General features: G+C 43.3%; 1 protein-coding gene across 1 annotated transcript in view; it reads right to left on the reverse strand.

Annotated features, from left to right (window-relative positions):
* LOC126050187 (ras-related protein Rab-10-like) overlaps positions 1 to 11,944 on the reverse strand; it is a 32,570-nt gene extending 20,626 nt beyond the window's left edge. The window contains 4 exon segments of the mRNA XM_049827761.1: positions 4,104 to 4,242; positions 5,360 to 5,420; positions 11,622 to 11,901; positions 11,903 to 11,944. Coding sequence (XP_049683718.1) covers positions 4,104 to 4,242; positions 5,360 to 5,420; positions 11,622 to 11,901; positions 11,903 to 11,944 — 522 coding nt within the window.
* Positions 11,945 to 14,223: the final 2,279 nt, after the last annotated feature.

The raw sequence follows: 14,223 nt of genomic DNA on the forward strand, positions 1-14,223 counted from the left end.
AAAATCCTGTTTGATTTGTTCAGATGCAGGCTTTACATTACCTAGTAGTCTGACGTGTAATGAAACCTGTATCTGTTTCTCTTTTTAATTTTTTTTTAAATGTCTACATTTGCACATTTTTAGAGGTGCTGTAGCAACAGCCACTTTGATACTGGGCATTTGTGGGGCATTAAATACTGGTTTGCATTCACAGACCAAAGTAAATGCAGGGAATGTCACCAACCTCCAGTGAGTAATTAATTTTCATGAAATGCCCTGTGTTTTAACAGTTATTGCTTAAAAACACTTCTTTTGCAATGAATGGCCCCATATATTTTCACCAAGACACTTCAGAAATTGATATCCCACTAGGACTAAATTAAATTTTTTATTATTATCTAGCTCTACTACAACACTCACTAATTGCTAATTTTGAGATTGGTACAATCAATCATGCAATTTACATTCCCAGAAATTGTTTTAAATTGGGGGTTTTTCCGTTTTTTTTAAATTTTAAACTAACAAAGTACCTTCAGGGTTAAGATTAAACAATCTAAATATTAATAGCTTGAGTATGTTTACATGAAAGCTTTTAAGTGTCACAAACAGAAAATAGGCTTGTGCAGGTGTGATTTCCTGATTGACTTCAGCAGCCCTGACCCTGCATGTTGGCTAGAAGAGCTAATCCCATCCTTCCCTTCACTCCAGCCACATGGTCCTGATACTTTCTTTGCATTTGTGGTTGTGCATTGTAGCCCACTGAATCAGCCATCCTGTTGATCTAATTAAAGACAACAGAACAAAATGACCCCTTTGAAGGCAGTATGAAGGTAGGTCAGTATTTTTTATATATGTCTCTCTCTCTCTCTCTCTCTCTGTATACACACACATACACATATCAATAGATGCACATGTTTATATATGTCTTTATGTATATAAAAATTGATGGATAATCTGCATTTTCAGATTCAGATAACACAGCACCTACTGTCATACCGTGCACTGAGTTAAATCTTAGCTAATCATCAAACTGTAACACCAGTGACATATCTAGCTATAACTTTTGTTGGTTTGCCTAACAGGAGAAGGAAACACACGTTTCTTAACAAAGTAATAAAATGTGTATTAGTTGGAAGGGTGTGCAGACAAGCCAGTAAGAATATTGTATCATCAAATCTCCTTTGTAACACACTACTCAAGTTAGGCTCTGTTGCCACCAAGACTTTTAAGATGGCTCGAAGTTCAAGGATTATGACATGCTAGGTCACCATTTTAATGTTCTTAATACTGAGGTAAGGTAAATGTAGTGTTTTACCAACAGTTTAAGATATCCTACGTATATATTATTGGTTATATGACCATGTGTAGTTCATTAATTCATCCGTATACTGAAGCTGTGAAGAGAGAAAAGGATGCGTTTGATGGTTTTATTTTGAGCCCGCTTTCCCAAGATGAACTCTCTCATCCATCATGTCATATTCTTACCTATTCACAGAGTATTACAAAAACTACCTGAATGTTTACTTGATTTTAATCACCACGGAGCGCTATTTTGCTTGGATTCTTAGAAAAGCATACTAACTTACACAAGCATGCTAACTACAAACTTCCATGTTACTGCTTAGGGCAACCTCATTGCTCTCTGCAGCTTCCTGAGGAGGGGAAGTGCAGAGGGAGGTGCTGAGCTCTTCTCCCTGGGATCCGGTGACAGGACGCGTGGGAATGGCTCAAAGCTGCACCAGGGGACGTTTAGACTGGATATTAGGAAGCATTTCTTTACCGAGAGGATGGTCAAACACTGGAACAGGCTTCCTAGAGAGGCGGTCAATGCCCCAAGCTTGTCAGTGTTTAAGAAGCATTTGGACAATGCCCCTAACAATATACTCTAACTTATGGTCAGCCCTGAACTGGTCAGGCAGCTGGACCAGATGATCATTGTAGGTCCTTTCCAGGAGAACTATTCCATTCTAAAACTGACCTGCCTCTACCTAACAGAGAACACATCAAGAGAGACCTAGCAATAAAAAGTCAGGGTACAGGGTTACAGGCAGCTGAATTATCTGATGTCTAAGGGCTTGCCCACTCCCCCCTCCCTGGTTCCTCCTTCACATTGTTCCCACATGTTCTCCTCCTGGCCCTCTGACTCCTGTTTACCTTGCGCCAACTCAAATAACTGTTAGACCTGTCTATGAACCTCTTAAGACTAACTGATGCAGCAGAAAACCATTCAACTCGTTTTGCTGTGTTAAGTTTTCTACCATGTTAGAAAGTCCAAGTGAACCTCGCTGGGCTCTGGTGAGATCCAGAAGCAGCACAGTGGGAGCCAACGTTCAGAAGCAGGAAGGGAGGTGGGAACACACTCCCCGCCTGGCAGCCATGTGCTGTTGAATCACTTCCTATGTCACATGAAAAGTACATGTTTCTGGCTGCAGTACCACAAGCAGCTGATCTGACCGACAGCTCACTGCCACCAAAAACGGATTCTCCTTTTCCTCCCCCAGTTCCTCCCACAGCATTCTCCTGGAGAAACTGGCTGCTCATGGCTTGGACAGGCGTACTTTCGCTGGGTAAAAAACTGGCTGGGTGGCTGGGCCCAAAGAGTTGTGGTGAATGGATTTAAATCCACTTGGCAGCTGGTCACAAGTGGTGTTCCCCAGGGCTCAGTACTGGGGCCAGTTCTGTTTCTAACAACTTTATCAATGATCTGGACGAGAAGATCAAGCGCACCCTCAGTAAGCTTGCAGACAATACCAAGTTGGGCAGGAGTGTTGATCTGCTTGAGAGAAGGAAGGCTCTACAGAGGGATCTGGACAGGCTGGATCGATGGGCCGAGGCCAGCTGTATGAGGTTCAACGAGGCCAAGTGCTGGGTCCTGCACTTGTGTCACAACAACCCCATGCAGCGCTACAGGCTTGGGGAAGAGGGGCTGGAAAGCTGCCTGGTGGAAAAGGACCTGGGGGTGCTGGTCGACAGCCGGCTGAGTAGGAGCCAGCAGTGTGCCCAGGTGGCCAAGAAGGCCAACGGCATCCTGGCCTGTATCAGAAATAGCGTGGCCAGCAGGAGCAGGGACGTGATTGTTCCCCTGTACTGGGCACTGGTGAGGCTGCACCTCGAGTCCTGTGTTCAGTTTTGGGCCCCTCACTACAGGAAAGACATTGAGGTGCTGGAGCGTGTCCATAGCAATGAAGCTGGTGAAGGGTCTAGAGAGCAAGTCTCATGAGGAGCAGTTGAGGGAACTGGGGTTGTTTGGCCTGGAGAAAAGGAGGCTGAAGGGAGACCTTATCGCTCTACAACTCCCTGAAAGGAGGCTGGAGTGAGGTGGGTGTCGGATCTCTTCTCCCAAGTAACAAGTGACAGGACAAGAGGAAACGTCAAGCTGTGCCAGGGGAGGCTTAGATTGGATATTAGGAAAAATTTCTTCACCGAAAGGGTTGTCAAGCCCTGGAACAGGCTGCCCAGGGAAGTGGTTGAGTCACCACCCCTGGAGTTATTTAAGATGTGTAGATGTGGCGCTTAGGGACATGGTTTAGTGGTAGACTTGGCAGTGCTAGGTTTGTGGTTGGACTCAATGATCTTACAGGTCTTTTCCAATCTAAATAATTCTATGATTCTTGAAACCATCCTCTCAAAGGGAACATCTGTCAAGGTCGAAAAGGATGTTTCATTTGATTTGTTTCTTTGGATTCTTGGGATGAGGTAACTACACTAAAGTAATGAAATTAGGAAAGGGAAATCACTGGTTGTGATATGGAATTTTGACCATGGAAGCCAATTAAAATCCTGGGATGAGCTCATGGATACTGGCTTGTATGTAGCCACACCAGTGACAAAAGCACTGTAACTCAGCATGTGCAAAACCAGATTGGAAGCTATGTTTTAAAAGTACCTCAGAAAACACTCCTGCAACACCATGGCCTTGTCCTGTATAACCTACACTGTATTCCAGTTCCAGATAACATTAATCCTACTGTCATACTGTGTGCTGAGTTAAACGTAAGAAATTCTGGTTAGAAACATACAGCTCAAGGAACAAGAATAAATCTCATGCAGACACTTAAAACATTAACTGCAGTAAATCATTAACTAACTTCATTAAGAGATCAACCACTGCTAGATATATCTACCTCATGTATGTCTTTCATCCAGCTCGTTATACTTCGAAAACTGTCCAGATTTGTGATGTCATATACAAGAACAAAGCCTTGTGCACCACGAAAATAGCTGGTACTGAGTGTGTGGAATCGTTCCTGGCCAGCAGTATCCCTGGAAGAAATTTTAAGAAATCACACACACACACACACAAACAAAACAACAACAACAAAAAAGATGATCAAACTGCAGAACCCCCAAGAAAAATCACTTTATTTCAAGGAGTATTGTCCAAACTTTGAATGATGTACCCTAACATGAAAGGAACAAGAAAAGATAAGGATGAGAGAAAATCTGGGTGCAAGACACAGCAGAGAAAGAAATACACTGGAAATTTATTCTGAATAATACAGCCCTACTAGGGAAGCTAAACCAGTGGTTGAAGTCTGAGTGTAACTTCAAGCCCATCATTGCTTCTTTATATACAGTTACTCATTAAGATCAGTACAAGTCAGGTGATAAAAAAAAAATAAAAATCTGGAGTACAAGCACTGCAGGAGTCAGATGACATCCCATATTCTGACATTTGTAAACTGTGACACAGACAGTAAACTGGTTTAGATCAAAGGTAGGTTTGGGGAAAAAGCCATAAAATACAGGGATGCAGAGATTCCTACACATAATTATGCCTTAAGAAAGCTGTAAACAAGCCTCCAAGACTTTTGTATTAAAACCCGAGATGGAGTAACTGCACATCTAATACTGGATAAATCATATACAGAGTTACTTCCTGAGAAGTTAAATACTGGTAAATACAGATAACCTTCAGTATTGGATGCCTAGAGAGATGGCTGGCAGTAGCCCTACGCAGCCTTTAGAAAAACCTCGAAAAACAAAAAACAGAATGTAGGTTCCCGAAGATTCATCTTACCAGCTCTCAGTGACCCTTTTGAACATACATTTGATGGGTAATGAAATATCAAATTTTCTTGCTTTGTCACTTCCTTCAATGTTCCTATACAATTAAATATACTTAATATCGATCATAGATCCGCATTGTTTGTATGCTGCAACAGCAAAGTTTTATTATTAAAGCAGCCTAGCAACAACCCTCTTTTTAACTACATTAGTTGCTGCAAAAAATATGCTCCCTTAGGCCAAATTCAAATTTTAAAATGACCTAGTAGGAACAATTCCACTTTAGGAAGACATGCAATTAAAAGCAGATGAGATTTTTCATGCTGTAATGTAATTTAGCTGGGTCTCATTTATGATATAAATTAAAACTTACCATATCTGAAGTTTCACTCTTGTACCATTAAACGTTACTGGCTTTACTTTAAAATCAATGCCTAGAAGAAAGAAGAAACATTTCTCATAGCATGAATTCCTTTTGAAAATTGTTTCTTAGCTCTAGTTATCATGCAGTTTTGAACAAGAAGTGAAAAGGAACTGTATCAAACAAAGAATAACTAGCCAACCACATACATTCAAAATGGAAGTTGTAAAAGGGAATTATTCAATGGTGAACACAACTATATGCCAATACATTACACAAATACAATACAAAGCAATGCCAATACAAAGCAATGGAGGGGCAGGTCAAAGCAAAGGTGCAGATACTCTGACACTATGGGTAGGTATCTCCATGAACAGGCAAGTGACATGACAGCAGTTTCATGGCCTATGCACAGTAATACTTGGCAGATATACTGGCGATTACAGTTGTTTCCAGTTTCATCACAACAGCATGGCAGCTATGAATGGGGAGGTAGAAATGCTTACAAAGCTGTTACATGCACAACACCATTTTTCTGTCCTTACTTCCAAATCCCTAAAAAAAAAATAAAAATCTAGGGTTACATGAACTTGAATAGGAATTAGCTGCACTAGTTAAATACAAAGACAAACATACACTAGATTTCACAAAATGAAGATAATTGCCTCTACAGCCTTAATCACTGTGTATCCCAGATGCAGAGTGCTAATGCTAAAAGCAAGCATTAGCACTTGAAATCAGTACAGAATGTTGTCTCTACATACACTACAGATCTTTCCTCAAAGATACTTTCCTTATAATTTATAGTATTTTCCTTTATTATATTATCAAATTAGTACTCCAAATGTGGTAGATGATACCTGGATTTATGGGTTGTTGGAGCTTCAGTCTTAATATTAGAATCTGCCAGCTATCAGCTGCCATCTTAGAGTGATGCATTTCCTCACAGTTAAACAGTTTTTTCCAATTACTTCAAGTGCTGAAATTTGAAATACCATTCTATAATTTCTCTGCTCATTTTTTTTTTCCCACTGAAAAACAATAAGGCTATTTTTGTCAATTATATTAAGTGAAGTTAAGGTGACATTGCAATAGCTGGCCATACTGCATGGTCAAAATTCCATAAGGTCAAAATATGGCTACTTAACATGACTTGAGTGGCTTTTCACTAGTAGTAATGACATTTGAAAGAACTAAACAGACTGAAAAAGCACAAAAATTTTAAATTAATACCATTGCACTGGTTTCTCTAAGAACCTGTCTGCCAAATGACTTCATCAGAGGAAAGCATCCATGGCAATAAACCAAAAATGCAGTAAAGGAAATGCTCCCTTCCGTTTTACTGATGGATGTATTGTGCACAAAACTTTGACAAGTACACTCTCACATGCATGATTCCAATGCTATTAACATTTCTGTGTGTATGTGTGGTAAAAGAGTTTAGGTAGGTTTTTAAATTATTATGATAATCATGTCCTTCACTTGATGAATTTTTATTGAAGCTCCAATGGAAAGATGAAATAATATAATTGGTATCTGTAATTAATATTACACAAAGCTTCCTTGATGGAATTAATAATGTCAGATGGAAATGTAATTTAAGTCAAATTTGCTCATGTAAGGTGAAATTCCAACGTGATGGAAAACATTCACATGGTTTTGTTTAATTATCTGTATCACTTTCTACAGCTGATGTTAGAGCAGTTGAGAGGGACAGACTACGCACTGGAAGGCTGGAATGTCACTTTTAAATGGTGCGTTGTGAATACATCAAAAAATTAGAATCCAGCCAGAGATTCCCAGTCCTAGAGGAAACAGTTCTTAGTTCACATACATTTTAATAATAAATTACTATAAGCTTTTTTTTATTTATAAAAAGGGAAGCAGAGTGCTGAATCAGACTAAAACTTAATCTAAATTAAAATAAGGCTTATTGACTTCTTAAGTCAACTTCAAAATTTATTGACCTAAAAGGTCAATGAATGTTAGTGAAAAACAGAAGTCAATATGTTCTGCATGCATGAATTGTTCATGTCTTTATATGAAATTTCCAGCAAACTTAGCAAATTGGAAAGACAGAAAAGAAAAATGAGAAATACAATGCCAAAGACAGCTCACAGATTTCAGATGCTTTTAGGCCCATGTATTATACAACATGATCAACATAACAAAGCGAGCATTGATTACTGCTCTTGAGATGAATGTTATTTGAATGCAACAGCTTGTACTTGCTTCTTTTAAGCTGTCAAATAAAACCAAGAAGAGGTATGCTGGGTAGAAGTTCAAATTCTAGTTGTTATTTCCAAGTTTTATAGCCATGAGATTAATTTCTTTTCTTTATATTCCAAATAATAAATACGCCAATGTTAGGACTGAGGCACCTTAAAGACAATTAGGTCTAAAAAGCATCAAGATAGTCAGCCGCAGGGGAAGTTCAGCTGTGAATTGCTCCTCTGTTCCCTCAATACCTATAAAATAGTCTTTGGCCACCTGCAAAAGTCCTCTTCAAAGAGAAAATTACAACACATTTTTCACCCCAATACAGCTGGCAAGTTCCTGATATAAAAGACTAAAAAAAATATGTTTATCCAGAGAAGATACGAGTTTGAGCAGCTTAGCAGGATGAAGTGATAGCAGGGACAGAGGGTGGTCCATGCCCAGGTGCAGGTTCTACCTAGCCCACTTACTGTCATACAGCATCTTCAACTCTATAAACAGGGAAGCAGTTGGTCAGTTGGCAAATGCCCAGTGAGATGTTGTGGGTTGAGTTTCCACCGTGTTACTCCTACCCATACTTAACCTTTACCAGCTGTTGGTGCATTACTTGAATCAGACTCTTTTCCTGTACATGTCAAGGAATATCTGAAGCGGACTGGTATCTGAGCAGTCACAAGTACTAATAACTACTGTTTTGGTAAGAAGAACAACTCCTGGGATAAGATGGTTTGTTAGGAAAGTAAGAGCGACAAAAAAAATAAATCCAGCCTTCTAAAAAAAAAAATTTAAAAAAAATTAAGATGCAGATTACTACTAGTGTCAATAACACAGGACATCTTTACTTCAATATGGTTCATTTTTCATTTTTGTTGATTAACTCTACTTTATTTTCTTCTAAAGTGAGTATCAGGGAATCTACGCAGACTTCAGAACTGGTTCTCTTAATTTATCGCGCATTAGAAAAAATGTGTAAATCACTTGAATTTGCAACCTCACTCTTAATTTTTTTTTTTTTTAAATATAGGCATTATAAAGCAGAAGTTTCCTTTTGAGGAAAAAGTAAAAATAATTTAATTTTTATTTATTTATTTATTTTTAAATCCTAAAGTGGGAGTTGCATCGCTTTCAACTATGACAGGTTTGGGAGGACTCACACCACTACAGAAACATTTTTCACAGTTAATATGTGTGCTGCAGGACCACAGCCACTGTAACACAGCAAAATAACAAACTCGCAGCCTGTGAGACCAGAATCCTGCTCACTTGTATACAAAGGGGTTTTTGTTCATAAACTTTCTCTATGGCTTTATATGCAATGCCATTGTTTAAACAAAAACATTTATTCTTTATAGTCTATTCATAATACAATGCATCTGCCTTATGATGCGTATAAGTTTAATTAGAAAACTATAACTGCTTATAATTTACCCAAACTGTGTAATTGAAGAGGAGGAAGGGCACCCAGCCTTGAGTGTTTAAGTGCTGCATAAAAAGCTTTCAATGAAAATTTATTGTGGATGCATTTTTTTTTCCATAAAATATATAATTTTAGAAAAGTTCACTACTACTGGAGCCTACTACAAAATGTTTGGGGTTTGGGTTTTTTCCCCCCCCAGCAATAACACTAGGACTTTTCCTAGTAATATGAACCTATGATTCATCATGGCACAGAAATGAGACTTTCAACAACCTTTTAACTTCTGTGCCTATGACCCTTTGCCACTAAGGAAGGTGGTGGCACATGGTTTTGTCAGGGAACTCAGATGGCTGAGAGGCTGCACAGCCTGGATAATCTTCCCTCTACTCGAATCACCGTTCCAGCTGGACGGGTAGGGTGAAAAATCAATTAACATCAGATGAGCATTCAGCAGGCTGCATGACAGGCAGGGATCATTTGACTGAGCTTGTATGAAACAGGCATCCAGATGAAAACAGGTATTCGTCTCGATGATGTCAACAAAGAGGGAGAAGACATCACAAACAGAAAAACCATTGCATTGTGTCTTCTTCCTTTACACTGTTACGGGCCACAACCTGTAGGCCACGCTCTCGGTTGTAGCCGACTTCATTAAAAAGAAACTTCCAACATTACTCTTTTGGAAGCCATCACTCACAACCCCATTTGTTTTAAAAGTCTGAGCTCTAATACACCTCCTAAGATGGAACTAAATGGAACACGGTATTTCAGAAATTACTTTAAAATCACATTCAGATAACAAATACCACATGTGGATGATTCATTTCCATTTCAGATAAACTTTTGCTTAAAAAGTTTTTATATCTCTCAAGAATAGGTTTCAGGAACAGTAATAAAACTACTAAGGTTAATCTCAGTCCATAACTGCCACAAAACTCTTTTATCTTAACTATTTCTTAAAGTGTTTCAACCCACAACTTGGAAAATATATTCTTAATATTACCACCATACAAGAGTTTTTGACTCCACAGTGGACTGAATTAAAAGAAATTGTGTCTCAAAATAACAACCTCATGGTCAGGAATCTATGTTCGAATATAAAACGCATCAACAAAGCTGATGTTTATTTTCATGGTCACTCTTCGGGACTCCTTGCTAAGCCTGGTAACAAGTTGCCTGTTGTAAGGATCAATTTCATGACTTCACTGCTAGTTGTGTTCTTCCCTTTTTGTCCGTGTTGGTTTCAGAAGCTGCTTTGCAAGAATGGGCAAGAAAATAAAAAGTGGTTCAAGTTCAGCAATTCTCATGTGGGCAGGTCAAGTCATCTCACATACATTAAGCAATTTTCTGGACGAACTGCTGCCACAGCTACTACCTGTTACTTATTCAGTTACGCCAACTCCTCCCACACCGAAAAATGTATAAAAGAGCCATGCATATTCCAAATACAGGAGCATGCAATTTCTTGTTCATACTTTCTCTTCAAGAGCACGGAAAATGAAAAAGAATTCTTAACACACACACACACACACACACACAAACTTTTAAAAATTAGAATTTCCCAATCAGAAATTGGGAAAATCTCCACAGCAAATCAAACCACCGCACCCACATTACAGGTTTTCATGCTGATGACCCCGTTTTCAGCATGCGGACAGTCAACTTGCCGTTCCCCATGGCACCGTGGGGCTAGCGTACCACGGCAGTGGGGAGTTCCCCATCACCCCCCATCTGCAGAGGCAGTGGGAAGACAGCATGGTGGCGCAGCACAAAAACTGCCTTGGTCTGGCAGGGCTAATTATGTGCATCACACCAATGGCTCTGCTTTAATGATCATGCACGCAGCTACCTATGGTAGAAGGTATCTTGACTTTACACCGCTAAAATTATTAGCACAAGGCTAAATTCCTTTCTAGCATGCAAGATGGAAGAACTGGATATTTTACTGATGTCTGACACCTCTTTGAGGTAGATACCGTTTTCTCTGCACCTGCAGAGGTGTACAGCAGCAGGGCCTCCATCCGGAGTCGTGGGCAACAAGGAACATTAAGAAACAAGTTGTTTTCAAAAGTTTTTAAAAAAATGCCTCAGACAAACAGCAAGGACAGCGTAACAGCCGGCACAAAGAGGTGCGGGAGCCAGGCTGACACGTTTCCCGACACCCTGGCAAACCTCCGTGACGGTTGAAGCCGCTAGACGTGGCCGGACACACCCAACGGTTCAACAGAGGGAGATGTGACAGCTCCAGGACGGGCAGTGCCGAGCCGCCAGTGCCGGCAAGGTTGTGTCTGAACCGTGCCCCCGCGGCCTGCGGGCATGAGGCGCGCCCGCGGCGGGGAGGGAGCCAAGCGGGCGCCCAGGCGGCTGCCGGCCCACTGGGACACTCGCCAGTCCCTCGGGGCGTGCGGCGAGCGCGGGCGTGCCCACACAGCCGCCCGCCGGCGGGGCTCCGCTTCGCGGCGGGCTGCGGGGGCCGTGCGGCGGCCTGGCGGGCACCGCGGGGAGGGGGGGGGGGGGGGCGCGGGGCGGCAGGCCGGCGGGGGCGCCCGGCGGGCACGGGCAGGTGCCAGCCCGGCGGCTGCGGGAGGGCGCCGGCGGGGCCGGCTGCCTGGGGGCCGCCGCCGGCCCGCGGTCACTCACCGATCGTGGCCAAGTAGGAGGAGGTGGGAGCCCCGGCGGGCGGCGAGCCGGGCTCCGCGTACCTCCGCACGATGGAGGTCTTCCCCACGCAGGACTCCCCGGCCATCACGATTTTCACCAGCAGCGGCGCCTTCCCCCCACACCCCTGCCCCAGCCCCGCCATGGCGGGCGCCGAGTGCCGGCCGGGGCGGGGCGGGGGCCGCAGCGCCGCGGGCCGCCCCGCTGTGAGGGAGCGGGCGCCGCCCCCGCCCGCGGGGTGTGTGTGTGGGGGGGCGGGCGGCCGGCGGCTGGGCCGGGGGGCCGGGGCCGGGGCCGGCCACCATCTCCGCCGGCGCCTGCGGGGCGGCCGCCGCAACCCGCCCCGCACAGGTGGGGCGGGCCGCACGGAGCCCCGGATGCTGCTGTGGAGTGCCGGGCTAAGGGGGAGCGAAGTCGGCTTTTTACACCGGTTTTCAAGGGTAAAGCGTCTGTCTGCGGCTTTTTTGCAGTCCGACGGAACGTTGCCGTCGTTACGCCAGCCAAAATTCTGCGCGCGTGCTATAGCAAATACGAAACCGGTCAAGCCCTAAGCTATTTAATTCCTGTGGTCGCTAAAGAGATAAAAACTGCGACCAAAACGGCTGACGTGAGGTAATGCCGTGCTGTAAGCCGGTGCTGTGGCCTGCAGCGGTCCCAGAGCTGCAGCCCACCGCGGCCGGGCGCCGCTGTGCCGAGGCACCGGGGCTGTGATCACCCGCCCTCTCCAGACCGGGCCTTCGCTCTCCCATAGCGGCCGTCGACTGCCTTCAGGTGACTGACTGACTGACAGACAGCCGCTTCAGCTGACTGACTGACTGACAGACAGCCGCTTCAGGTGGCAGCCGCTGGCGGGCAGCCACCATCGCCACGCTGAACTGGGCCGCGTTAGACCCCTTGCAGGTCCTCTGCAGGCTTCCCCATGCTGCGCTCCAGCCGTGGCCCTCAATTAGGGTTATGAAATCATGCCAAGATGCCCTTTTTTTCGTGAAGTTGCATCACCGGGGAGGAAAGAGGGAACTTTCACAACCCCCGTAACAATTCCCCTGTGAAGTACAGAAATAAAACAGTCTGGTTTCTCATTACTTCCTAGCATTACAGAAAGGGGCGGGGGACATCAGTGTTAAGTATTTCCTCTTTTTCACTTTTGATTCGTTATCATCTGACAGTCAAAGTGACCTGTAATAAACAAAAAAATGTGTATATCTACAGTGTAGGCTTGCCGCAGTATGTCTGGATGTTTTTACCAGAATCCCACATTGCCCAAATGATGGGGCCCTTGGCCATTTGCCGATGTGCATGCTCAACCTGGCCAGTGTCACAAGTTTAGGAGTGAGATATATTTGAATTTAAAGTACTAACAGACATTTACAAATTATTCGCTGCTCTCTAGGCCTGTAATGACTCCCCACAGGTTTTGACATTTTCATCTTCAACCCTTCAAGCAACCCCTCAATTGATTCATGTGTCACAGAGCAGTAGATGTAACATACTCACTTTTTGTGGAGGACAATTTATGACTGGGTGAGTTCCACCTAGCACAATTCGGGACGTCTTCTTGTCAAAGGCCAAGTATTATTTCAGGCTTACTTCCCCATCACCCCACTCTGAACCACACACCAACCCACACCTCAACTTGGCACTATTGGACTGGTTAGCCACAAACCTTTAGGACTTTGTGGTGGGAGATCTTCAAAGGGTGGCAGCAACTTGTTTCTCAATCAGCGCAGTTTCCTTCATTTCTGGAAGAATGAGAATTTCTGCTGCAAGCTGGGAAATAGTCAGTAGCAAATGACTGATAAAATCAACTACTGAGTTAGCTGGTGTTTTTAGGAGTGACCTCTGAGATGTGACTGTGTAAAAAAACCCCTACTACCAAAGAAGGCATCAGTCAAAGTGTTTCCATTAGGGACAGAGAAAGGCTGTGTATTGGCGAGACCGAATACATTCTTGAATGACTGTTGGCAGAAGAAGTTGACCCTACAGGACGCTTTCAGCCAACACATCACATTATGAAAGCATTTGGGGACCCTGTCCTGTACAATAAAGCTGCAGGCATGTGGGTTGCTTAGTTTAACAAAACAAAGCCTAGGAGGGAGTGTGATTACTCTCTGCCAGGGATTAAATGATAAGGAGGTAAAAAAAGCTGCTTAGACAAAAGGATAATAGAGTGAATAGCTATACACTGACCATGAATATGGCCAAGCTAAAAATTGTGAGGTTTCTAATGATATTTCAGAAAATTCTTGCATTTGAGGTAATTGGGAGAAAAACCTTAGTAAAGGCAGAACAAGATGAATTTGTTAGGGAGGCTATAACCACCTGCAACAGGGAAGGACTGGACTTCATAAACCAGAACTCTTCCTATGAGAAACATCCCCTGCTATCTCAGCAGCCCTGTGAAGTTCTGCTTCCCCGTGCAGAAATTTGAAGCTACTGTTGGTCTGAGCAATGATGGGGTGCTAGCATCTTCTGGTAGCTCTCATGGATCAGGCATCTTCTGGTAGTTCTCATGGATCAGAGGTGACAATGTGTATGGGGAATCTGTAACACTTATGGATAATCTAACATCTGCAGCAACAGACGG

This window comes from Accipiter gentilis, chromosome 2, assembly GCF_929443795.1.
Source record: "Accipiter gentilis chromosome 2, bAccGen1.1, whole genome shotgun sequence".
Taxonomy (NCBI): domain Eukaryota; kingdom Metazoa; phylum Chordata; class Aves; order Accipitriformes; family Accipitridae; genus Astur; species Astur gentilis.